At 36.1% G+C, this 23,902-nt stretch overlaps 1 protein-coding gene across 4 annotated transcripts in view; it reads left to right on the top strand.

The window, feature by feature from the left end:
* Positions 1 to 23,902, top strand: part of TMEM245 (transmembrane protein 245) — a 77,818-nt gene that overhangs the window by 29,208 nt on the left and 24,708 nt on the right. For 3 of the 4 annotated variants that reach the window (XM_021528771.2, XM_021528770.2, XM_085573670.1), the window contains 7 exons: positions 3,666 to 3,770; positions 5,061 to 5,143; positions 7,224 to 7,314; positions 8,119 to 8,217; positions 10,052 to 10,183; positions 16,940 to 17,062; positions 20,871 to 21,016. In XM_021528771.2, the coding sequence (XP_021384446.2) occupies positions 3,666 to 3,770; positions 5,061 to 5,143; positions 7,224 to 7,314; positions 8,119 to 8,217; positions 10,052 to 10,183; positions 16,940 to 17,062; positions 20,871 to 21,016 (779 nt within the window). The remainder of the gene's footprint in view (positions 1 to 3,665; positions 3,771 to 5,060; positions 5,144 to 7,223; positions 7,315 to 8,118; positions 8,218 to 10,051; positions 10,184 to 16,939; positions 17,063 to 20,870; positions 21,017 to 23,902) is intronic. The other variant, XM_085573671.1, reaches the window with a different exon arrangement.

The raw sequence follows: 23,902 nt of genomic DNA, 5'->3' as shown, positions 1-23,902 counted from the left end.
GTTCTTAATAACATTGTCTGTGTCAGGGGTCTTTAGAAGGAATTGCTAAATTCTTCTGCTGCTTTTGGAGGAATACTGATGTAGGTAGACTTGAGACCTCACACAGACTGTTTTCTACATTTTCTAGCTTAACTACTCAGCTGACTCATTTCACCATAACCTTGGGATGTGCTCTGGTTACAGACTTCCCCTTATTCTCTGCAGATGATATTAATGAGATGGTATCTTCAAATATTAACTAAGTAAAGGGAAATGAGATGTCTAAGAAATGTCTTGGGAAAAAATCTTCATAAATAGCAGAGCTGTTTACAGGAAAAAAAAAAAAGTCCATGTTGATATTTTTATGTAGTTTTAAAAAAAATGTAGATGCCTAGGTGTGCTTCACTGTCTGGGTAATGTAGTAAATTAAACATACTAGAAAACCTACTGCTCTGAATGCTATGCAGTATGAAGACTGCAAATATTAATTTGTAGATGATGTATCATACTGCATAACATGGAGAACCTGTCTAGATAGTACAATTTCTGATTTTTAAGTATGGACTGCAGTTCTCTTACAGCTTAGTATAATATGGTTTGTGTCATCATTCGAAAGTTGAAAGAGGGAGTACTTGCAAATTATTGAGGAGCTTTCTAATAGAATGTAACTCAATGATAAAAAACTTTTTTACAGTGAGCTAAATTAAAATAAAAACCTTTATAACTTTTCCTTTCAAAACTATGACAGTCTATCACAAATCAGTAATATTTCAGTTTGGTTTCACAAGTTGACCTTCTGTAGCTTACGAGCCTGGCTTTCCTTTACCTTTGCGTAATCTCAGGTGCTGTGGCAGCCTCAGCTTTCCGCTGGTAACTAACTTTTGGATTAGAAGCTTGGAACCAAATGTAAAACTTCATGACCTGGCTAATGATTGTGTTTAGCCAGTACATGTTTGTCTCTGTGTGCATGCCTATGGTTTACAGAAAAGGTGTAAAAGGAGGTCTGACAGGGGTGGGGGAAGAGTGAAGTCTGGACCTGATTTGGTGATAAGTGCAACCACAGAGGCATTTAACAGTGCAGCTTCCCTGCAGTGAGTAGCTTACCTGCACCTATGTATTTTTTAACATGAGTGTGAAAAGGTAAGGGATTCCTAAGTAAGTCTTGTGGGTTAATGTATGGGGGAAAAGTGTGTTGTAATAGAAGGAAAAAAAAAGAGTAAATATAGCCTTAAGTGAATGTTGTCCATCTGCTTTTACTTGTACAATATTCAGTCCAATTCAGTCTTCTGCTGTGATGTATCTGTACCACTTACATAACTTGGATCCCCTTAGGTCTATGTTGAGAGATGTAATTGCAGTACCTGTAGGCTTGCCAAAGCTGGTTTTCATCAGGCTTCCTTGGGCTACCTGCCTGAGTAAATAGAGACAAAGTGGGCTTGCATGGCTGAGGCTGCTGCTGGTACCAGTACATCATCAGTGCTGCTATGACTTTACTAACTAGATTAAAGGTAATTCAGGGTTTACATGTGCTGCAGCTGCACCTTCATAGCAGTCCAGGCATACTTTAACTATCACTCTGAGTGTCCAGGAAAGATACCTTGTGCCATCTCAGAGAGTCCTCATCCTGGTCTTTTGGAGCTTGACCTTCCAGTAGTTGCTACATGGCAAAACAGCTAAAGCATTCAGCCTCACCTCCACTGAGATTTCAGCTACCTGAATCACACAATCATTGAGCCTAGCATCTGTTGAAATTTCTGACAGTACTTCCAATGACATGGATTCAGTGAATCTGATTAAGGTGCGATATGTAAGACTACTGGGTTTCTTTAAACTCTGATGTAGAAAGTAAATAGTAGTTTGAACTTTGAAATGATGAGGGCAGCTTTAATTTTAGCTTCATTTTGAAGTCTGCTATAAAATTTTCTTCCCCTGCCTAATTCAGTGGTGTTTTCTTGGTGATATTTGTTATTTCTGTCCTTTGAAACAAGGACCTTCATTTCTTGCTTCTCTTGCATACTCACTAGATGTACATGAGGCTTGGAAGGACACAACAAATCTAATTTCAGTCTTATTTCCAAAGAGGTAACCCCTATATATGTGTCCTATGTATGGGCTGCTCAAAGTTTTTCAGAAAGCTTCAGTACTACTGCAAGCAGGTCACTTCTCTCCAGCACTGGCAATGCCTTTCTGATAGCTGAAATATGTTAGCAATGTTGAAAACCAAACTTAGGTTAAAAATACCTAAGAGAAAAGATTTTTCATACTCCCTTTCGTTTTCTGAGTTCCTTTCTGCAGGTTTTGATGTTGTACAGTCTTTGTTACAAGAACTTGTGTTAATTTAGATCAAACAAGGAGCTGGGTATAGAAACTTGAAGTTTAAAAATAGTTACCTGAGGTATATAAACTGCTCTGTTACATTTTGTACATTTAAAACAACAAACACACAAAAAAATCCTTATTTTTGTCAAATAGGAGATCTGACTTCAGTGTTGACCAATTTAATCATCACACATCAGTCTGAGAAGTTAATTGTTTCATGATCAATTTCATGTGTAGGGATAGGGTAAATAATTAAGAAAGAATTAATGTAAACCATTAGCATGCATATTTGTAGTTTTATAAGATCTCTAACTAAAAGTTTACCAACTTAATCATTGAATATATAACTTGGACTCAAAAGTACTTTCACTTACTACACATTAGCTTTGACCTCAGTTCTCGTGAATCACAAATTTTACAATTGTGCTGTTGCTTTTTCCTATAATAATACTAATTGGAATAGAAATAGACCTGGTATTTTTACCACAGGAGTTAGGAAAATGTATTTGGTCATGCTTGCATGTGCTTTCACAGCTTTTTATGTAAACAGACAATTTGTGTATGAGATGAAGCTCAGCTTGCTGTGTTCCAGAGCGCTCTGAAAAGTCGTGTGACTGAGCAGTTTCATTGTTTTGAATGACATTATCAGAATTTCTCTACTCAAATGTGGTATCACCATTTGCTTGTGGACATGTATAGAATGGGCCTTTTTTTAAGCTGACAGAACAAGAAATGTGCCTGTTTGCTCTATCAGTCAGTTTAGCCGATGCTGAGCTTCCTCCTGAGACTGGAAGTGGATAGAAATATTTAGTGCTGAATTGGCCTGATATTCAATAATGTAGAACCCCACCTGTCCCATTTCAGTTCAGAAGGTGATGAGGCAGCTTTAAAACTTCTATTACTTGCAAAAATGCCTCATTGGTCATTTAGATTACTCTTAGCTATTCAAACCTGAAAGTTATGGTTGTGCTTTGAAGTCCTGTGCAGTTTCTGTAAGTTTCCAGGTTGCTGAAGGACAAGAAACAAAGACAAATTTCTGGGTTCTAGTTGACATGAATGTCTTTAGGTACTTCTCTAGGTCTAGTAAGTAATTGTTGATTTATTGCTTGCTTTGCAGAGAGCTTGCTCTGTTGTGTGGTATTGTGTACATGTTTTTTGCAAAATCACATGTCATACCATGACCTTAATCATGCTAACATTGCTTGTTAATTGTTCATTTCCAAGCTTGGGCATAAATGCTGTTTGATTAGAGCCTGATTTGTACTGTGATTGTAAATAAAAATAACAATACTGTTGCATAACATACAGCATTGCTTTCATTAAAGAGTGATTTATGTGCTATAATTTGTTCTTTTTTTTCTGCGCAGATTATTGTGTGGTTGGAGAAAATGCTAGATAAAATAATCAGCATTTTCATAATATTTTTGCTGGTGATAGGAACCCTTCTGCTAGCTCTTCTCCTTACTGCAAAGGTACAGTGTGCTAATGAATATAATCATAAAGCTCATTTTTGTTGCTGATGAAGATTACTGATACTTATATGAGATTGTATCACTTAAAGAATTTTTCTAAATGTTTAGGAACTCCTTGCTCTGTAATTGAACTTGTCCCCATTCCAAGACTATAAAATATACAAAAAGATATCAAAATCTTAATGTTTCTATTTCTTTGTATTTCTGTGATTTTTACCCATGTGACAAAGCTCATATATAGACATTTGTAAGTACAGAATTCATTCTAGTAGAAGAATTACTAGTTATATATTACAGGAACAAAATTGTTTCACATCCTGTTGACTTTCCTTGTCAACAGAAGAACCACTTAGATTTTTTTTCTCTTTAATTTACCTCACATCAGAAACATATGCAAAATCATTAACATGTGTTTGTCAATTTGTTTATGTAATTGCCTGTAACAACCTCATGGTATCTTTTTCTGAGTTAAAAGTACTGAGATTCATGATCAGGTATACTCTGAAATTGATGTTTGGTTTACGGTTGAGTTTAGGTGGGGTTCATTTTTTGCTCACCAGAAGAGGTCACTCGTGTACTTTTTTTTCCCTTTTTCCTTAATGGAGCTGTGTTCATACTTGAAATAGTCAATAGAGATTGAATGTTTGACTTGAAAACAGTTACAGAACAATCTCCTTTTTCCAAAATATAGGCATATGTAATGTTGAGTACTTGAAAACTTTTGAAGTTGTGCAAACATTCCTACCTAAAGCTCCCTTACATTCATATAAGGAGTATTAAGATATTTATAAAAGGTGTATTTTGTCATTCTTGCTGAAGAATTTATTTGGTTAGGCACTTTATAGCAGGGTTGGACATGTTAGAGCTAAGTGTTCATTAATTTTTACACTTCTTTGATCCATGGCTTAAAAAGCTGTATCTGAAACTTTACTTTGTATTTTAGTGCTTCTCTTGACAGCACTGCTGTTATTGGTGAATTTTTTTCCACTGATGGGATAAGATTTAAATTTCCATTTGCTATTACTAGTGACCAGAATTTATTATTGTATTGACTAGCTGTTTCTTGGGTTAATGGAACTTCTTTCTTCATAGTGGATTGTTTGCACTGGAAGAATTATTTTTTAAACATACAAACTGGTCACTGCATCCCTTGTCACCTTCCCCCTTCCTCCCCACCCTCTTCCTTCCAATACCACTCCCCCTCCCCCCAAAAAATAATTATTTCTGATGTAGGAAGAGTTGTAGTTTGCATTGCATAACATTTCTTTCTCCTCTCTCTCTTTAATTTAGGTACATCAAGAGAGTGTTCACATGATTCAAGTCACAAGCAGCTTGATCAATGAGACAGTAGCCAGTCACCCAGAATGGGCAAAGTAAGAATGCTGAAGTTAAGCGAATAGTATAGGGTGGATGAACAAGCTTCCAGGTGCTCTTATGCATAGATTTTCATTTAAAAAAATCTCCTAGGTGAACAGAAATGTGGGTGTCTCTCACAGGCAGATGTAAAAGCTCGACTATCAGACAGGAGAGATGTGTATATATCAGTCCAGAGGACTGTCAGTGTGGTATCTCATTTGAGGACTGGTTGGGTTTTGGTGGTGAAGGACAACTTTGTGAAATTTCTAGCTAGAATTGTGGAGAACAAACTTGTATAGTGCAGAGAATGAAGAGATCTGTATTTTGTCCCTTTTTCCTATGAAAGAAAAATGCTGGCAAAGAATGCTCTAGAAAGTTTCAAGATAGATTATTTTTTAAATGTAGAGAGATGGATGTGGAGTGCATTTGAAGGAATAGGAGTTGAAGACGTTGTTCCTGGAGTGAACTGAAGAAGAGTTCAAGGGTGGGTGGGGGGAGTTTTGTGTGAATCTGTTGGGCAGGGCTATCCCTGTTAAGAGTCGATGTGTGTAGTGTGCAGTGGGGAGTTTGTAAGGTTTGGTCTGTGTAATCACCAAGGTAAACACCAGGACAAGTAGTAAGGGAGAGAGATGTTGAGAGAAATGCATCTAGAGGAAAACATGGGCACACTGGTGAGCAAAGGAGGGGGAATAGGTGAGACTGAAAAGTGTGATATTAAGGGGAGCATGTTCCAGGTGACTTTCATTCTGATTCAGCTAAAGAGACATTGGGCAAATTGAGATACCAGTTAAATGACAGCAAAAAAAAGATCGCTTCAGAGTAAGAATGGCTGACTCTTTCTAGGGCACATTCTGAATAAAAGTGATGGTCATTTAAGAAGATTGAAAGAAAGCAGATGCTGTATTAGAAGAGCAAAGCAATTTTTCAAAAAGAGAACTAACAGGATATAGTTAATAACCACTGTAGTTATACATACTTTAGCACTACTAAAGCAATCACAATCATGAGAACAGAAAGCATGTAAAGCACTAGGTTTTATTCCTTCGTGGCATCTCTTATGTTGTTTGGCCTTTCTGTTTTGCTGTTAGATGGAAATAAGTGGGACTAATGGAGATGGAAATTTGACATAATGAAACTACTGGAGTACTAGTTAAACAATTTTCAGAATTCTAGTATAATTTCTTACTTAAAGTGTTTGCATTCAAATTTGAAGTATCCACAACACTATATTTTAGTTCATTAAGAGTAAGAATACCTCTTGCCATATCCATGAAGCATTACCAGCTTTCAGAGCTCGATGCTTGTATTATATTTAGAGATGAGTGATTGAAATATCTTGGAATTCCAATCTAGAACATTTCTGAAGCATTAGAGAGAGGAGCTTCCATGTTGATCTTCAGTCAGGTGAACAAATACAGCAGTACTGTTTCCTGAATGCTTTCATTTTGTTTTGGAAGGGCTCTAACAAGTGCTATTGAATCAAGATGTAAAAAGAAAGTCAAAGCAGAGATTGTGTGCCCTGTATTCACAAGTGGTAAAATGCTGACAACTCAGTAGGGTACATTGCTTGAAAGTGGTGTGAGTCCCTGAAGGAATTCACAAGCAGGTGGTTTGATGAGGATTTAGAAATAACTAATGTTCAAACCTTTTGTCAGCTGGTTGCTTTTTTATGGAAACTGTTAACAATTTACATTCAGCTTGTAATTTCAAAATATGGTATTTACAGCTAGATGAGACTGCTTCATATGATATTTTCAGGAAACTCTGGGAAAATATTGTATGAACAGCACACATAGATTGAAGAGCAGATCTCTTCTGAAAAAGTTAAGATGTCAAATTAATTGAGGTTTCAGAAACCTTGGAGGATTTTAAATGCAATGACAGTAGATTTAATTCTGCTTTGCTTATGCAAAAATCTATTCCTTGATGTGTAGAAGGAAACATTTGAGTTGTAGTAAGTTTATGTGTATTTAACCATAATGATTTGTTGTTTCAGAACGTTAATTTGTAATGTGTTTTGGGTGTAATGAAGTGGGTATGATATATAACAGTTAACTTTGTTTTCCCTCTTTAAAATCCACCCCTGCCCCACCCCAGCTGGCTCCCAGAAGCCCAGGTCATTCAGAAGGCGCTCAATTCTGCAGCTAACAACGTATACCAGTATGGCCGAGAATGGATCACACACAAGGTAAGAGCTGTCAAAAAGCTCAAATTCTTTGGTTTTTGTTCTCATTTCTTTTATTTCATAAAAATAAAAAGAAACAAAAATACGTTTGTCAGGAGTTCTTTTCCATGTATTTAACCATTTTGTTGACAAATCTATTCTTTCCACTCTGGTTTGGGACATTTGAAGGAAGAGTGGGAGTGATTTCCGTAGTCTTTTCTGTTCTGGTGATAGTTTCTTTTTAAGTATTGAAGAATCTGTCTTCATTCTTGTAATTCCCAGTGAAAATGCATCAAATAAAATTGACTAATTTTTTTAAACTGACTTTGGCTGTCGTATTATAGACAATGTAAACTTCTGTTGTGACCACTGCCCCTCCCTGTCCCCTAATTTTTGTGTGGGCTGGGTGTGATACACTGGACATTTTTTAAATCATAATTTTTATTGTTAAGCTATATTCTTCTTCAGAAGAATTTTCCAAGGTTCTTACTCATATATTTGATATGTAGCACACATCTTGAATTATTTGAAATATTTACTCTAAAGATAGGATCAAGGATTTTGGATTAAGCATTTTAGAGACAGCATTTTTTTTTTTTCAGTGCAGAAAGAAGTTCTTAGTGCAGCAGAATGTTCTTTAACAAATTCTTTGACTTGTGAACCATTTTGTCTGAAGTGTGTATTTCATACTGATACTAATTTTTCTAATAACTTGGGTTGGAAATGTGCCTTTACAGACAATCGTATGTTATTCATCAAGCATGAAGTTCATCAGTGGATGCCTGCTTTGTTCTGTCCTGTATAATAAAAGATTTTTATGTGTTTTAGCTCCATAAGATTTTAGGAGAAAAAGTAAATAACACTGCTGTGATTGAGAAACAAGTGCTGGAGCTCTGGGACAGGCTTTATCACTCTTGGTTTGTGAAGGTGGGTAACTTATTTAAATGGTATTCATGTAGAGTGTCGCTTAGTACTCTGACAAAATTATGCTAAATATGCATTTCTGAGGGAGAGATAAGCAGACAGTTAAAAGGTTGAGTAAAGCCAGGTAAAATTTTCAAGTGTGTAAGACACATCATTCTAGCGTCACAGTTTTAGTATAGCCAGAGCTGTGTCCTACACTTAAGTAGTTAAGTGTGTTTTTGTACCATTTTAGAGTTTTCTCACTTTTTATAATTAGTATTTCATAGTTTAGCACTTTCTGCTGAATATTCCGGTTGTTAAAGTCTTAGGAAAAGGTAATTGGTCTTCTACATGATTTGTGTAGCTTTTATTAATTTGAAAATATGAGAAAGTAATTGTCCTCTTATTAAGTTTCTTACAATGCATTTTTACGGCCATGTTATAATGGCTTCTGTACACTGAATCATGAAAAATTTGTAAGAGTTAAATTGTTGTTATGCTGCCAATGCTGTTTGCAGTGTAAAGGAAAGAGCAATTCATTAGCCATTGTGCAATGGAAATACCAAATTCAGAAGTCATATTCCTGAAATCCTTGTGTATATTTAAATGACTGTAGTTATATTAACACTTTTCTTTATGCAGTTATTCTTCAAATACCTCTAAAGTTTGAAGAAGATTTCTGCATTAAAGAAATAACAGTTCTGGTATAGAACTAGATGAACACGTGATAGGTCTCCATACAGTTTACAAATACAGGAGGCTTGTTTGAGGGAGTTTTTTGACTACTCGTATGTTTCTACTCTAAATACATTGCTAGCTCAGAAGAAAGATCTCTGTGTTGGCAGTGGATTGTTATAGAAGGTTGCTAATAGTACATCACAAAGTGTAACAGTGCATCTAGAGAGATTTGGTAATGAGCAGAAAATGTAATGCTCTTAGATAATCAGTGTAGGGACTGCACTTGGAATGTTATTTGCTATGCGTGACAAAGATATTGCCATTTTGAATGCAGGCTGCTAAGTCTAAAAGTGTGCAGAAAATTTTAACAAGTAGTGGAATGCTTATTATAAAAATCAGACTTAAGAACTTGAGAAGTCTCCTTCTATTAAAGACTAGGATGTTTTAGTTGGTGGGTTTGCTTAAGTTTGCATACAGAGAATTTTGACATCCTTCTCTGAAACACTTGTCACAGTCCCAGCCTGTGGCATTCAAGATGGTAGTCAGATATTATTCACTTGTCAATAGGCAACTTCATAATTAGGGAGGAGCCACTTAAGGAATTAGCTGTTGTTTTTTATGGCCATGTCCTGTTGTCTTGTTGTGTTGCAGTTACAAAATTGTGTAGTCAGAATCCAGACCTTGCATCCAGATAAGCTTTTAGGTTTTGTGTGATTGAACATTTACTGTGAATAGGTAGAAACTGACCATGAGAAAACTAGTTGTTTGGACTTATGCTTGCATTTTTCTTTATGGGCTGTGCTGGGAAAACTTGTATGTTTCAAACAGTAAATTATGTAGGTAATAATTGGCAAGAATTCTTGTGTTCTTTCATTAAGGGCAAAATAAATACCATTGTATCAGTCAAGCAGTAAGGTTAACTTTTAACTGAGGTGCATCAATACAATATACACATGTGTAATTAAATGGGATAATTAACTACAGTTTTCTGTCAGATTTTAATTTTTCCAGTGTAGAGAGTACTTCAGGTAATTTTTGGGATGCCAGTTAAAGTGGCTCTAAGTATTTAGTTGCATGTTGGATCTACTCTTCATTCAGAAAACACCAGTCTAAAGCATTAGCTTTTGTCTTTCTTGTATCTCTACATTTTATTAGAATGTCTATTTTCTTTGTTTTTAAGAATGTAACGCATTCTGGAAGACACAAAGGACACAAGTGGCACATAAACCGTCAAAACAGCTGGCTTGGAGATATTCTGGACTGGCAAGATGTTGCATCATTTGTTCACGATAACATCGAAACATTTCTCTCAGTATGTATTCTTTGCACTTACTATGAAATGGGTCTAATTTTTAACTGATAGCAATTTCTCCTTGGAGTACTACTAAGGTTATGGATTCAAGTAAATGGAAAATTATGGAAACATTGTTAGTGTTATTTACAATTACTGAAGCAATTGTTGCAAGCCTATTTAAGAGATAACTGTAAAACAAACAGAAATGTTTATGATAAAGGAGCTCTTGTGGTTTCAGCGTATTCATGGATCTCAGCTTCTCAGATGTCTTCCAGAGGCATATTGTTATCTGTGTCACCTGCAAGCTGATTTTCAGTGCATTATTTTATTTAGTCTTTTCTCTTTAAAGGAAAAAACAATTGGTTTAGGTTATAACTGAAGAAGCTATTGACTAAGAGGTTTTGAAAACAAAACCAAGCAATAAAAGTGGGGGGCTGACCTTTGTGGGGTTTTTTTTTTGCCTTAAATTACTATTGTTTGTTGGGTTGAAAGCAGCTTATTTTTCTCTTCATTTATGAAAGTTATATGGAGAATGAAATTAATATTTTACACAGTGTGAATTCCTGAATAAAAACATTTCACCTTATGAGGAGAAAAAGAGGAAGTCTTGAAAGCAATCCAAATTGAAGTGTTTCACCAAAAAATCATGTTAAATCCTAAATGCTTAATACATAGAGACAATCCCCAATATAGTTCATCTTTGACTTGAGCTGTTGTCATTACATTGTCCTCTATTTTGGAAGACTATTATTTATACCTAACTGCCACTATAGCAGATCTATGGATGCAGTTAAAGCTAATATTTGCCTCCAAGCAGTTCTTGGCCTAGACTGATAGGCATTTGTGTTTTTTCTGTCCTCCCCCAATTGCTGTTTAAATTGTTACAGCTTCTACCATAGAAGAAGATGTGAGACAAGAAAGAGTTGTGAGAAACTTTATTGCAGTAAACCTTTTTTCAGTTAATTATGAAATTTGCGTGATACTTTCTCAAAGTTGGCCATGCATGCTTGAGGCAAAGGGTTTAAAAATGCACAGCACATCCTGATTTAAAATCAGTGTGAAGTTTCCTTCTAGGCAAGAGGCACAGAAGGAGGAGAAACTACCTGATAAGAGTGTGTCATTTGCAGCAATGCTGCACAGTGCTCAGAAACCATGATGTAAAGTGTGCTTCAGTAATCTAAGCAAGCTAGAGAGAGGCAAAGAGAAGTGTAAAGACAATAAATATTTAAGAATGAAAAATATTAATATTAATATTTTCATCTAGCTAACATGCTTGCTTTACTTCTAAAAACTGGTTTAAAAGTTCAAGAAAAAAGTGCCAGCAATTGACTTGCTTTCCTGTTTATTTCCAGGAACTCATTACTCATCAGCTGTGGGGAAACACCTGTCTTTTTTCTCAATATACTCACGTCCTTAATAGCAGACTGTAGCCAGTCAGCTTAGTATAAAGCTCTAAATTCTGATTTTACATTCTTACTGGGCAGCATTTTCTTTCCTGACTTGCTTATCTACAGTGCATTGCATAAATAGTACTCATGCTAATGATTTTAATTAAAATTGATGAAAATACAGTCTCTGTTCTTGTTTAGGTCATTAAAACTTGGAGATTATTAAAATAAGAATAGCTTTTGCTTATGTCTGGTATGTTTAATCAAGTTTCTTACCTAGCCTAAGATACAAAGCAACCTTACTGTATTCAGGTTTTATGTTATTATCAGAGCATGAAGACTTTTGTCCTCATATTTTGAAGTGGAACAATGGGTTATTAGAATGGCATACTGAATTGGGAAGGGCAAATATATGAAATATTGTTAGTGGTTTTGGGAGTGTATGTTCTGAGGATTTAATTTTTCTATTGCTTAGATTCTTTAGTTTGGCTTTTTGTTTGTTTGCTTTTTTCATATTTTATAGAACTTTGGGTGGGATTTAGACAAGATTAGATGGGGCTTTGAGCAACATGGTCTAAGCAAAGGTGACCCTGCCTATGGCAGGGGGATTGGGACCAGATGATCTTTAAGGTCCCTTCCAACCCAAACTGTTCTGTTTATTTTTTGGTTGAGTGTATTGTTTGTGGAGAGAGTGAAGTTGAACACTTGAAATCAATTTTGTCTTACATTTCTTAAGAATATAGCAAGACACAGGACAGTCCCAAAGCTGTGTTGACAGGGTTTTTTTTAACATACAGACAATTTAAAGACAATGAGATGGCTGTAAATAAGTGGATACACAGTTCTAGTGAGATTTCCTCCACTTTTGGAAAAGAATAAATGTGTATGATTACACTACTTGCATGTAACAAATATTTATGCATAGATTGAGTTTACCAAAAAATAACTGTCTTGCTAGCCCCTTGGCTTTCTGAAGTATTTCAGAATAGAACAGATGACAGTTTTCTTTGAAAATACAGCTATTTGACAATGTCATATTAAAGGCACAAGCAGATAAGCTTTTCTCCATTGATGGAAGTCAAAGGAAGTGCTCTTCCTCCTTCATAGAAGAAGGAATGTTTATTATAAGAAAAATGTTAAGACAGATGCTAGTGTTTCACTTCAGGCTTTTCCCTTAATGAAAGAAATTTTCATTTTAGAGTTGAAAGCATGTAATTAAATTACTGATGTAGGTGTGCTGGGGAATTGCTGGTGTTCATTTAATTTGTAAAAACATGCATCGGTTCAACTTTGCAACTTTGAGTATCAGGTAAAACTTGGAAGACTTCTGTACTCCCCTCAAATGTGTTGTTCATTATAGCAGTTATGCTTAGCTGTAGTTTGATGTAGACAGACCTTAATTATTTTAAATTAACTTACTATATAAACATGTAAATTGCCTGAAGATTTACTATGAAGATAAGCTTTTCCAAGTCATCAGTTTGCTTTTTTTTTTCCCCTAAAAGTTTTGGTGCTAGCAGCACTGCTGCCTTTTTTTAGTTTTAGAAGCAGTAATGTTAAAATCCAGCATAATATAATAATCATCTGAAGTGGGATTTATTTCATCTCCTACTTGGCAGAGAGAGCAAGAGTGGAGCCTCACTTTATACTTTGCATTTTGCACCCCATACTCCACTCCAAGATAGTTTGTCAGATGGATGAAATAGGTAACATGTAGCTGGACTATTAAGATTTAATTTCTGAAAAATAATAAAGACTCATTCTGTCCTTACTCATCTGCTTTTCCATTCATAACCCTTTTCCTCCATTTTTCATATGCTTGTAGCATTGAGAAAGTGAATTGCTGCTGGCTAAATATGTGAATGATGACTCAGAGCTTCCTTGATGTTACATGAGACATTGTTAATGTCTTCTTAATTTGATCTTTTGCCTCCTTGCATGAGAATACTCATAATTCCACCACCAGGTGGTATCTCATTCAGAGATCTCCCAGACAGAAAGATGGAAGACCTTCCACAGAGATACACACAGCAAGCTTCAGCTTCATTAGGTTTCCCTTTCCATGCTTTTAGCATGACTGATCTGTGCATTTTAAATCAAGTCAGCTTCTCAAATATTTCACTGAGTTACTACACATCCTAATACTTTTCTCTGGCTCCAGTAATTTCTTCAAGTAATCTCATAAGTTTATAGTTAATTCAGTCAATTTTTCAGTAATATATCAACTAGCATGTTGAGTTGGTTTTTTTGCATCTTTATATCCAGTTATATTCCCTTTATACAAAATTGAGTTAGGTACATAGTTTTATCTGGCTTCTAGAAATTTGCTAACTTGAAGTTCTCAGCAAATTACTGTTTTGGTCAGGTGCCTTTTAACCCTAATTTTCAGGTGTTGTCCAGTTTAAAAGTGGCCAAGAGCACACCCTAGATGCTTGAGAACATTGTGTGCTATTTTTCTTTCTTGCCTGTTACAGGTTGGAAAGGCACAGTAACTGACTCTGAAGGTGGCACAGTGTGATGTGTAAGAGAGTCCTGAATTCTGTACAGCTTTGTAGCTCTCCTAAACACGGATCCCTTACGGCTGCTTACGGAGCAGTGGCTTGGGGAAAGAGGTGTGGTTTTCTATTTTTAATAGGAAAAAAGTAACTAAAAGTAATGTAACATTGTTACATAAAGATTCACACTTGTTGAGTTTTGGAGAACTCGGCTGGCAAGGTGTTCACTATTCTTTATGTGTGGTAGGTGACCTCATCAACTCGGCTGCAGTAGGCTCTGGGAATCAAGCAGCATGATGAGCTCCTAGGTGCAGCTGCATGTAATGTGATTTTGTGAGTGGTAGGGAAGCATTTGATCACGTTCTGACACTGTATTCAGTGATCATTAGTGTCTGCTATGCCTGTCTTCTCACCTTAGCTATGAAAAGCTTGTATCTTGAAATTTTAATGATACATATGCATAACAAGGAATTACTCTGTAACTGGAGACAAGTCCTAAAAGATGCAGTTGCTTTCATAAGACATACCAAAACTGTAGAAAGGTATTATCTACACTTACTCTAAAGCAGATGCTGGTGATAACTGGTTCAACAGTTCAAATCAATGACTCCACCAAACAAGGATGTTCACATAGGAGAACCATTCCTGATGTTAATGGAACAACCTGATACCTACATTCAAACTGCCTGTGGTTGTATACTTCCGGTTATCAGCCCTCAGGCTTAAGCTTCTAGGGAAAGTGTTCAATAAATCCTGTCTATAGTGGAGAAACATCCTATTTTGAAAACTTTCACAGTCCTACCAATTTTGTGCTCTCCTCTGGCAGATGAACAATCTCCCTCCTTGTAAACTCGCTGGTACCAGCTCAGCTTACGTGTTGCAAGTGAGAGTTTTAACAATTCCTGTGATTACTAGTTAGAAGGCTGCTATATCAGAGTAGTTTTACTCTTTAGAGCAAAACTTTACTAGACCAGTTTTCATTAACAGCACGGTTCATGCCCATGGTTTGCTTTGCAGTCTCCTAATCATTATCATTATGTATTGAAAGTGGTCATTCCTTAACAGTCATGTCCTACATGAGCTGTGTGGCTAAAAAACCATCATGATGGTGCTGTGTAGTTGGCCCCAGTAGAGGCTGTGCTTAATGGTCTGAGTCACAGGAGTGTAAATGGCTGAAGAGCTTTTAAGTACGCAAAGCTGCAACCTAATGGATGTAGTCTTCTTTCAGATAAGGAGCTTCTCCTTTCATAAAGTGTTCTTATTCTGGACAGCTCCCACCCCGTGACATCTGCCCTGGACTGTGTGCTGTGATACTTGGGAAAAGTATTACTTTTCCAGGTCATGACGGGTGCCTTGTTCTGTTGTTAGCCTGTTGTGTTTTTTCCCCCCTTTCTAAGTTCCTACTTCATTTTCTTGAAGAAAAAGTAATATTCTAGCTTGTAAAGTTGTCATCTTCAATGCCTTCTTACTCAAAACACTGCTCATGTTTCAGGGGCTTTAGTTTTCAAGCTGTGTCCCTATTTGCAAGGCCTTTGCTGCTCTTTTGTGATTAAACTCCACATTATAACAGAAGTCCTGTGGCACAGAAGCTCCTGTTCACACACCAAGTTCTAGTAACAAGCTAACATATCTGGGAGGGGAGCCTTGCATACAACTTGAGGCCTGCTATTAGCAACCATAGCACAATCCTTCTTGAATACCAACTGGAAGGCCTCTGTTTTAGCTACAAACCATTCCCTCAGAATTCACTCATAATATAATGTCCTCATAATATAATGTGCACATGGTAAAGTTACCTAGGGGCTGCATGAATTTGTACCACTGTTGCACCCCCAGAATGAATTCGTAGTCCTAGAAGAAGCAAAGGAACAGGTACCAGTGGAAGAACATTTTTCAGGAGTGTCCTCTTCACTTCTAACCTCCCTTGAATTCTCAAGAGACTCTAATAAAATCTGTACAAAAGATGAGCTTTAACATTCATAATTCCCATTAAATAGTAGGAAGCATGAACTAAGTAAGTCTTTCTGTGTTGTAATTCCCTGTAATTTCCCCCAGCATTTACTCCCTCTCAAGTTCATGCTTAATAAATTATGTTTAATATGATTCATTCATTTTTAAAGGAGAGGTGATCACATGGCTTACACTCCTTTGTCTGCTCTACTGAGGAAGGGTTTTTTTGGTTTTAGGGGGTGTTGGTTGATTTGTTTTGTTTTTATTTGGTCTAATTGCTATTTGTAAAACCGAGACTAATATTTGCTAGTTTTTAATAATTACTTGATTAACTGATGGAGCCTTACTCAAAATCACAACTTTTGCATTTCTCTGCAAATATTACCAAAAATATGTATTTTATTGCAGTGAAACATTTTAACAACAAATTTATTGAGGTAGTAATTTTATTATTTGGTTGGGAGGGTAAGATTTATTTCCACCTTGTGATGTGCTCCTTGTTCTTTGTGTTTTAACATTTCTGCTTTTGAAACGGTGAATATTTTCTCCCCAGACAAGATCTGCTTGGCAGGAATGTTAATCACAGTAAACAAGTATCACCACATCTAGGTTTTTTTGCAGTTTTACATAATGAAATAATTTTTAATACTAAGAGAAAAATTCCAAAACCTTATAATTAGCTACTTAGAAACACAACTGATTAGTTACATAGAAACTAATTAGCTATATAGAAACTTGGATAGAACTTATCTTTGGTGAAGTGGACATTTTCACTTGATAGAACCTGCTATAGTGTAGGAGTGAGGGAAGATGATTTTTTTTTTTTTAATCATCATTGTTTAGCTTTATGGAGATGGATTCATCACTCAGCTAGTAATTCTCAGTCCATGCTAACAGTATCCAATGTCTAAATCTGTCTTCTCGTCTTGCTCCTTTTTCAGATCCTGGAGTCTCTGTGGATAGTGATGAGTCGCAATGTGAGCCTCTTGTTTACTACGGTTACAGCATTAGTGACAATCCTCTTCCACAGTGGGACAGCTGTTCTCAATTTTGTGCTTTCAGTGGTAAGTACCGTGTCATTGATTTACATGGTCCATTTTACTGGAGTAACCTAATTGCACATATTGCAACAATGAAAACTCAAACCTAAAGCATTGAAAACATCTTCTAAACTTATCTAATACCAAAATTCTGTAAGATTTTGCGAATTTGCTATCTGTTTTGGGGGCATTCTAGATGGAGGGCAAGATTAGGAGGTAGTAATTCTTCCTGTCATTCTGTTAGTGAAAAATTCTTGTTTCGGGCCTTGAAGGTACTAAGCTGTAGCTTGTAATATCCTGCATAACTACTGAAACCTTATGGCATGTCTACATAAGCATATCCCTACACAAGCCGTTGCTTTCAGGAGATGGAGACATTTTTTGCAGGGAAATCACCAACTTCGTTCTCTAGTTGTCTTCTGTAAAAAAAGATTGCATGAAACCATTTTATTTCTTCTTTAGTCTACAACTTCACCCAAAATGGCACATTTGAAATTGTGTATAGAAAGCTAGCATACAAAAATTGTAATCTTGGGAACTAATTGCCAGTGATTTCAAGGTACTCAAGCTCAGATAAAATATTTATCTTTAGATGCCTAATGACTTATATCAAGCTCATTGCATGCTGCTTCTGTGAGGTGTGATCCTGACAGCAGAATCCTGCCTCTTGCTGGGACACTTGTACAGTCAGCTGGTTTAGCAGAGGTAGTTGGGATCTTGCAGTGTTGGAATTCTTCTAAAGAATAGATACTTGAACTGCGCTTTGATTTTTTCATTTTTTATTTTTTCTAGTTGTTACAGAAAAGTTTTTACTAGTTTGGGGTGGCACAAGCTAACTTAAATTTCCCAACGAGATAATGCTCAAAGTGGTTGGCTTTTCTACTGATTACGTTTCAGTCCAGTTTTAGTCATCCTGAATAAAAATTAAAATACTGAATTTTATTTTAGCTTTAAAAAATTTTTCTTTAAAGCATGGAAATAATGGACACTTTGTTCAAAAGCTCCGTTTTGAAAAATACATCTTCCATCCAAAAATTAAGTAGGAATGTCAATCTGTGTAGCACATCATCTATGATCCAGTAAGACTGTGTTCAGATCTTAAACTAACTTTTGAAAACTGATCATTAGTTACAGAAGTGTCACTTTTATTTCATTTCTGAATACAAGTTCCTGTCTGCACACATGGATGGATGTATGTGCCTTTGTGTGAATGTATAGCTGTGCACATGTGTATACTCACATGTGCACTCTCTCACTCTGCTCATATTCTGTTACAAAGATTGGAAGAGATAAAGCTCCATTTGGCTGATGGGTATCTACAGTCCTGCAAGGCATGTGTAGGTTGGATGCTGTTGAACACACAACTAAACAAACAACCAGAAAAGCCAAAACAAGGAAAAAAACTCCCAACAAGCAAAAACCCTGAAGCTTTTCAGCAGAAAATGGAGTATGAAAAGCAGATACAAAAATATTTACTGAATCAATGGACCTGATGCACAAGCAATTAGGTTGTGTGTTTCTTGATACCTGTCATTTTGGTTGAGAGTGTTTACCCAGAATTTTCTCCTTGAATTCAGTCTATCCCTCCTTAACTTTGAGTATTTAATGTTTTCAGGTAGAGGACAAATTCTACAGCATGAAGTAGTAATCCCTCAATTGTTTAACTATGGAAAGGATACACTGTTTTGTCTTTGGTAAATTCTTTCTCATAGTCATTGGCAGGATCTTGAATTGTTGCTTAAGAAACAGTTTAGGTATCTCAGATATCCTGTAAAAGAGGTCTGAAAGCTTTTGGCCTCCAGCTACTCTAAGACAGTACATATTTTGTTGCTGAATGTAGCATTGAGGTTACTGTACTTGTTGGAAGAGTCCACAAGCCATTTGATAATATATTATTATATTCTGTGACTACAGGTTTCTTTTGCATTTCTACACCTATTTTGCTAAAGGAAATACATTAATTTCCTAAAAGACAGATACTCCAAAATTCCAAAGTTAATGTTGTGTGATGCTGTGGTCACATCCATCTTCTTTTAGCAGAAATTGAGTAGGATTTGTAAGTTTTCCTGTCTTGTAGTTCAGCTTAATGCTGTTTTATTCCACTGCTGTTCATTCACAGCCATTGCTTTGGCTTTCACCCTTAAAGTGGATATGTCTCTCTTGTGTCTCCTTGAGAAAGCAAGTTTGTTCTGTAAACACTGGGGAAGAACAGTGGATAAGCAGATATACTTACTGTGCTTAGAGCAAGATGCTGCTGTGTTGAAAACTGCATGTGCAGAAAGATCTGCTCAGTGGAAGGAAGACAAAACATCATCTGAGTACCTGCTTCAGTATAGAATTTTCTACTGATAGCAGGAAATATAGTAGCTTAGAAATGGCAGAGCCCATCAAGGAAGAAAAATTCTAGCCATAATCTCAGAATTACAAAGGATGTTAAAATGTGATTTAAGATTCTCTTACTTGAAGTTGTAGGAAAACCTACCTGATGCTGATACTGCTGCTGGCACTAGACTATCTCTCATTAAAGCAAGGCTTTTAATTATTATTATTTTTTTAAGCTCAAAAATAATGTTAACAGCATGCTATTAAAATATGCTGACATAACAACTTGTTTTATTAGCTGGATTAGTTTATCTCCCAAGGCAGAAGATACACACCTGGGGAGATGGAATATAGCCTAAACCAATATATGGCAATTTGGATGGGATCATTAGAGGTTAATATTTGAATGTGACTTTCAAGTTTAAGTCTGGGAGGGCAGACTAGGAGGAAAATGGTAGTAATATTTTACTGAGTATAAAGAATTTAGTAGCAGAGACAGATGTCATTTTGAGATTGGTAACGAAATATCGCAATGCAGTTTGCATTTGGTTTTCTGAGCATCTTCAGAGGGAGTGGAGGAAAAGAGCATGAGGTGTCTGCAAACTGGATGAAATGCTTGAAAGTAAGAGACTTATGGAAATCAGGCTGTTTGGCTCATAAAAAAAAGATGTGGCTTATTCTAGAATACAAGTACATTGGAAACAAAGTGAAAGAATTCTTTCTAATCTTGGGAGGAAACTAAAAAATATCTGAGTCGTGTACATAATGCAGATATAAGCTATAGTTTATGTTTGGAGCATACAGAATGGATTTTTCTTGTTTGAGGTATTCTTTTTCAAGATGGATGCAGTTCTGTGATTTGTTCTTACCCAAGAAGTTGCTGACCCACTAACAGGAATATAAGAGAAAGTTAACTGCAACATAGAGGAAGCTAATCCAATCTGATTATCATTTTTTTGTCTTTTAACTGAAACAGTGGAACTGCCATCACTTCCGCTGAGACTCATCATCAAAGTCACAGGAGGAATATTCACTTAGAATTGCCAGATTAACATAAAATTTATGGTTGTGAATTTTTGGGTAATTCATTTCTGATACCCAGCTGCATAATGACTCTTGAGACAGCCCAAATTTATTTGGCAGTTTTGTTTGCTTGTTTTGAGAATAGATGTAACTATTCAGCAATTTTTTTATCTGTTAAACATGCTGAAAAAGAACCAAAGAGCCCCACAACTATAATGTTTATCAGCAATCTAGTTCTTTGGTCTAGATGTGACTTTGGAAAGAAGCTGAACAGAGGCAGAAGTTTTATAATGTCCAACTGTAAATGTTAAGTCCTTTTTGGACAGGAGAGAAAATAATTCTTTCAGCTATGTTTTTCTAAATCCAGGCTTGTGGAAGAGCATCTTGTTCCTTTTCAGTAAAAGTCAATATCTGAAGAATAGCTGCATACTCTAATTCTGGGAAGTATTTATTACTTTGTAATTTAAAACTTCAATTTGTTTTGCAGGTGATTTTTCTGACCACGCTGTTCTACCTGTTAAGCTCCAGTGATGAGTATTACAAGCCAGTAAAATGGGTGATAAGCCTGACACCTTTGTCTCAGCCAGGTCCCTCCTCAAATATAGTTGGCCAATCTGTGGAGGAAGCAATCAGGTATATTTCTGATTTCTTGCCATCTGTTTAAATTTCTTCTTTAAATTTGATGTTCAACTGCAAATAATTAACAATTGCAACAGCTTGAGTTTCAAAGATTAATTGCAAAAGTGATTTTAAGAACCTAGCACTGATGATTTTTTCTCCTTTGATTGTTAATTTGATTTGACTTGGTAAAAAATTTCAGAGATCTGTGCTGTCACGAATAGTAGTGTTTTGTAAAACTGCTACACCCATGACATACCTAACTCATCAGGAAGCAGTGTTTGCAGTTGTATTGGCAGTAACAGCTGGTACAGCTCAGTAGGAGCAGATGCATACAGCAAAAGTTGAAATGGAGGACCTGACATCAGTGCTGTACATATTTCAGAATTATTCAGTTTGAAGTATTTTGTCTACTATTGGAGAATAAGTATTCATTTGTACCTGGAATGTATTAGATATGCTTCTGGAGAATATTTTCCAGTTTAGTTTCACCTGAAAGTTCATGATCTCCATAAACCAAATTACATCAAAGGGAACACCAGGGGAGCACTCCCCTTATCACACTTGGAACACTACTGTGCTGCACCTACAGAGTGCATCCACAGTGTTTCATACTTAGTCACCATTTTTGTGTGTTGGCTATAAACTATTGCAGTAATTAAAGGAGGATTTTTTAATGTTTTTCAATATGGTTCACAAAGATTCCACAGGAAAGCTATTTTTGGGGTTGTGCAATAAAGTTAATCGCAGATGAATTAAATCATCAGCTTTCACCTGTAAACAGCTTGAAATATTTAACATGCTGGTAATGTAATAAACTGGATTTTAAATAATGTGTTTAAGTCATGGTGTACTTTTTAAAAAGGTTGATCATCTGGGCAAAGTGAACAGACTTCTTGCTGAATTCTGTACAGCCATTGCCTTTTACACTACTGCTTTCTGTGTCATCTTGTGCATACATACAGTACATGAGTAGGCTTTAAACTGAAGAGATATTAAAGTCGTTTTCCAAACTCATTACTGAATGCTTAGCATTTTAACAATGGCAAGTTTATATTATGTTGTGTAGGATCTTGAACAATAATGCTAACTGCTGTAGTGATTTGAAATGAAGGGGCAATTCAGGTAAAAAGCAACAGATTTGGAATTCTGCCAAAAAGTTAATAGCCTTTATCTTGAGTGACTGCTATTGAGTTTTCATTGATCGCATGGTTAGTATCTCAGTTCTATCTTTTCTGAATAGTGTGAGTGGATTTAGAAACTGATACTAGTCTCAAAAATTGTTCTCTTTAGCCCAGGGTAGAGTGGAACAGTGTGGCAAAGTAGGATATGGTTTATCTGGGCATGGATGCTATGTGAGGAGGATTGTATTAAATGCAATTTTAAGTGTACAGATATGTGACACAGATGACCCAAAGTATTTTTCGGAACTGGAATAGAAGAAAGAAAGAAAATAATTTTAGAGAAGCCACAGGAAAATTAGTAGGAAAGAGCCAGCATGCATCAGTAACTGCAAGTATGATGAGAAAAATCAGTGTCTGGAGAATCTGGAAGCAGCTTGTCATACACAAAGAATCTTGGTCTGTGTATTCACTAAGGTAGCCTGAATCAGTCACTCACATTTGATTGGAGTAGCCTGTACTTGATGCCTCATTTGAATTGTTTGGATTGATTTTCTGAGATTTTCAGAAGTTTCTCACTTCTCAGTTGTACGTAGGGATTTATCCTAATGATTCTCCGCTTGCATTCCACTCAAAACTTATTGTGATCTTCAGTATGTAAATATGGCAAGTGTATTAACAATTTCTCATGAATTTATGCATGCCCAGTCTTTTGCCATATGAAAAACAATTGCTACTTCAAACCCTTTCTTTTGTACCAAAGTAGCAACTATTCTTTCTTTTTGGAGATGAGTTGCTGCTGCAGAGCTAGGAACATTAAAACGGCTTCTTCATCTCATCTGCAAATGGCATGCAAAATGGATATTAGTGCTTGGTGGCAGGATGGAAGAGGCTTCATTTGTGTTATGAATTATCAAATCATGAAACATCTGTAGTTGATTTCATCATTAGACTATGGCAGCAATACATAATATGAATTCACCCTCAAAATATCTGTGCTTGCAAGTTGACCAAAAAAATTTATTAACCAAATCTCAAAAGTCACCAATGGTGTTCTAGCTCCTACTGCTCTTCACCAGGACATATCACATGCACAAAGCTAAGACAGCATCAGTCCTGTCAAGAGGGCAGAGATCCTTCTGGCAAGAGATAGACCTAATCTCTCTGTTGCTCATAAACCAAATGACATAAAAATAATCATCCGCCATGTTGTCAGTCCCTTCTGTGCTCTTTTATTTCAAATGTATTTGTGAAAAGCACTAGGAAACTTGGATATGATCAAGGAAGTCTGTTCCCTTGTGTGCTTTACCATTTATTTCAGAGGAAAAGAGTAAAGGAAGCAGAAGAGGAGGGAAATTGGCAACTTGTTTCTGTAGCTCAAGAAATCTCTTAATTTAAATACATTACCCAGCAAGCTCTTAAACAAAGACCTTTTCCCATTTCAGTTTATCTCATTGAAACTGTGCTGTGTTTTTTATTTTATGGACTATAAATAGCTATAAATTGTATAAATACTTTTCTAATTCCTCTTGATGGGGAGTTTGCAAATACAGTGACAGCTCTCTGTTCACACAAACAGATTTATGAGCTGTATAGGGGTAAGAGCAGCTTTCCAGGCTGATTTGAGCCAAGTGTTGAATCTCACTGTTTCTGTCAAAATACCACAGATTATAAATCTGAATTTGAGTAGTGGGAAAAAATAGATGCAGCTGTGGTGACACTGTAGGAGTTTTGAAGAAGCTGAGTGTAATCCAAGAACTGCCTGCTTTAAACCATGGGA

Source organism: Lonchura striata, chromosome 2 (assembly GCF_050655825.1).
Source record: "Lonchura striata isolate lonStrDom1 chromosome 2, ASM5065582v1, whole genome shotgun sequence".
Lineage (NCBI taxonomy): Eukaryota > Metazoa > Chordata > Aves > Passeriformes > Estrildidae > Lonchura > Lonchura striata.
The sequence above is the reverse complement of the archived record's forward strand: the minus strand, read 5'-3'. Positions and strand labels throughout refer to the sequence as shown.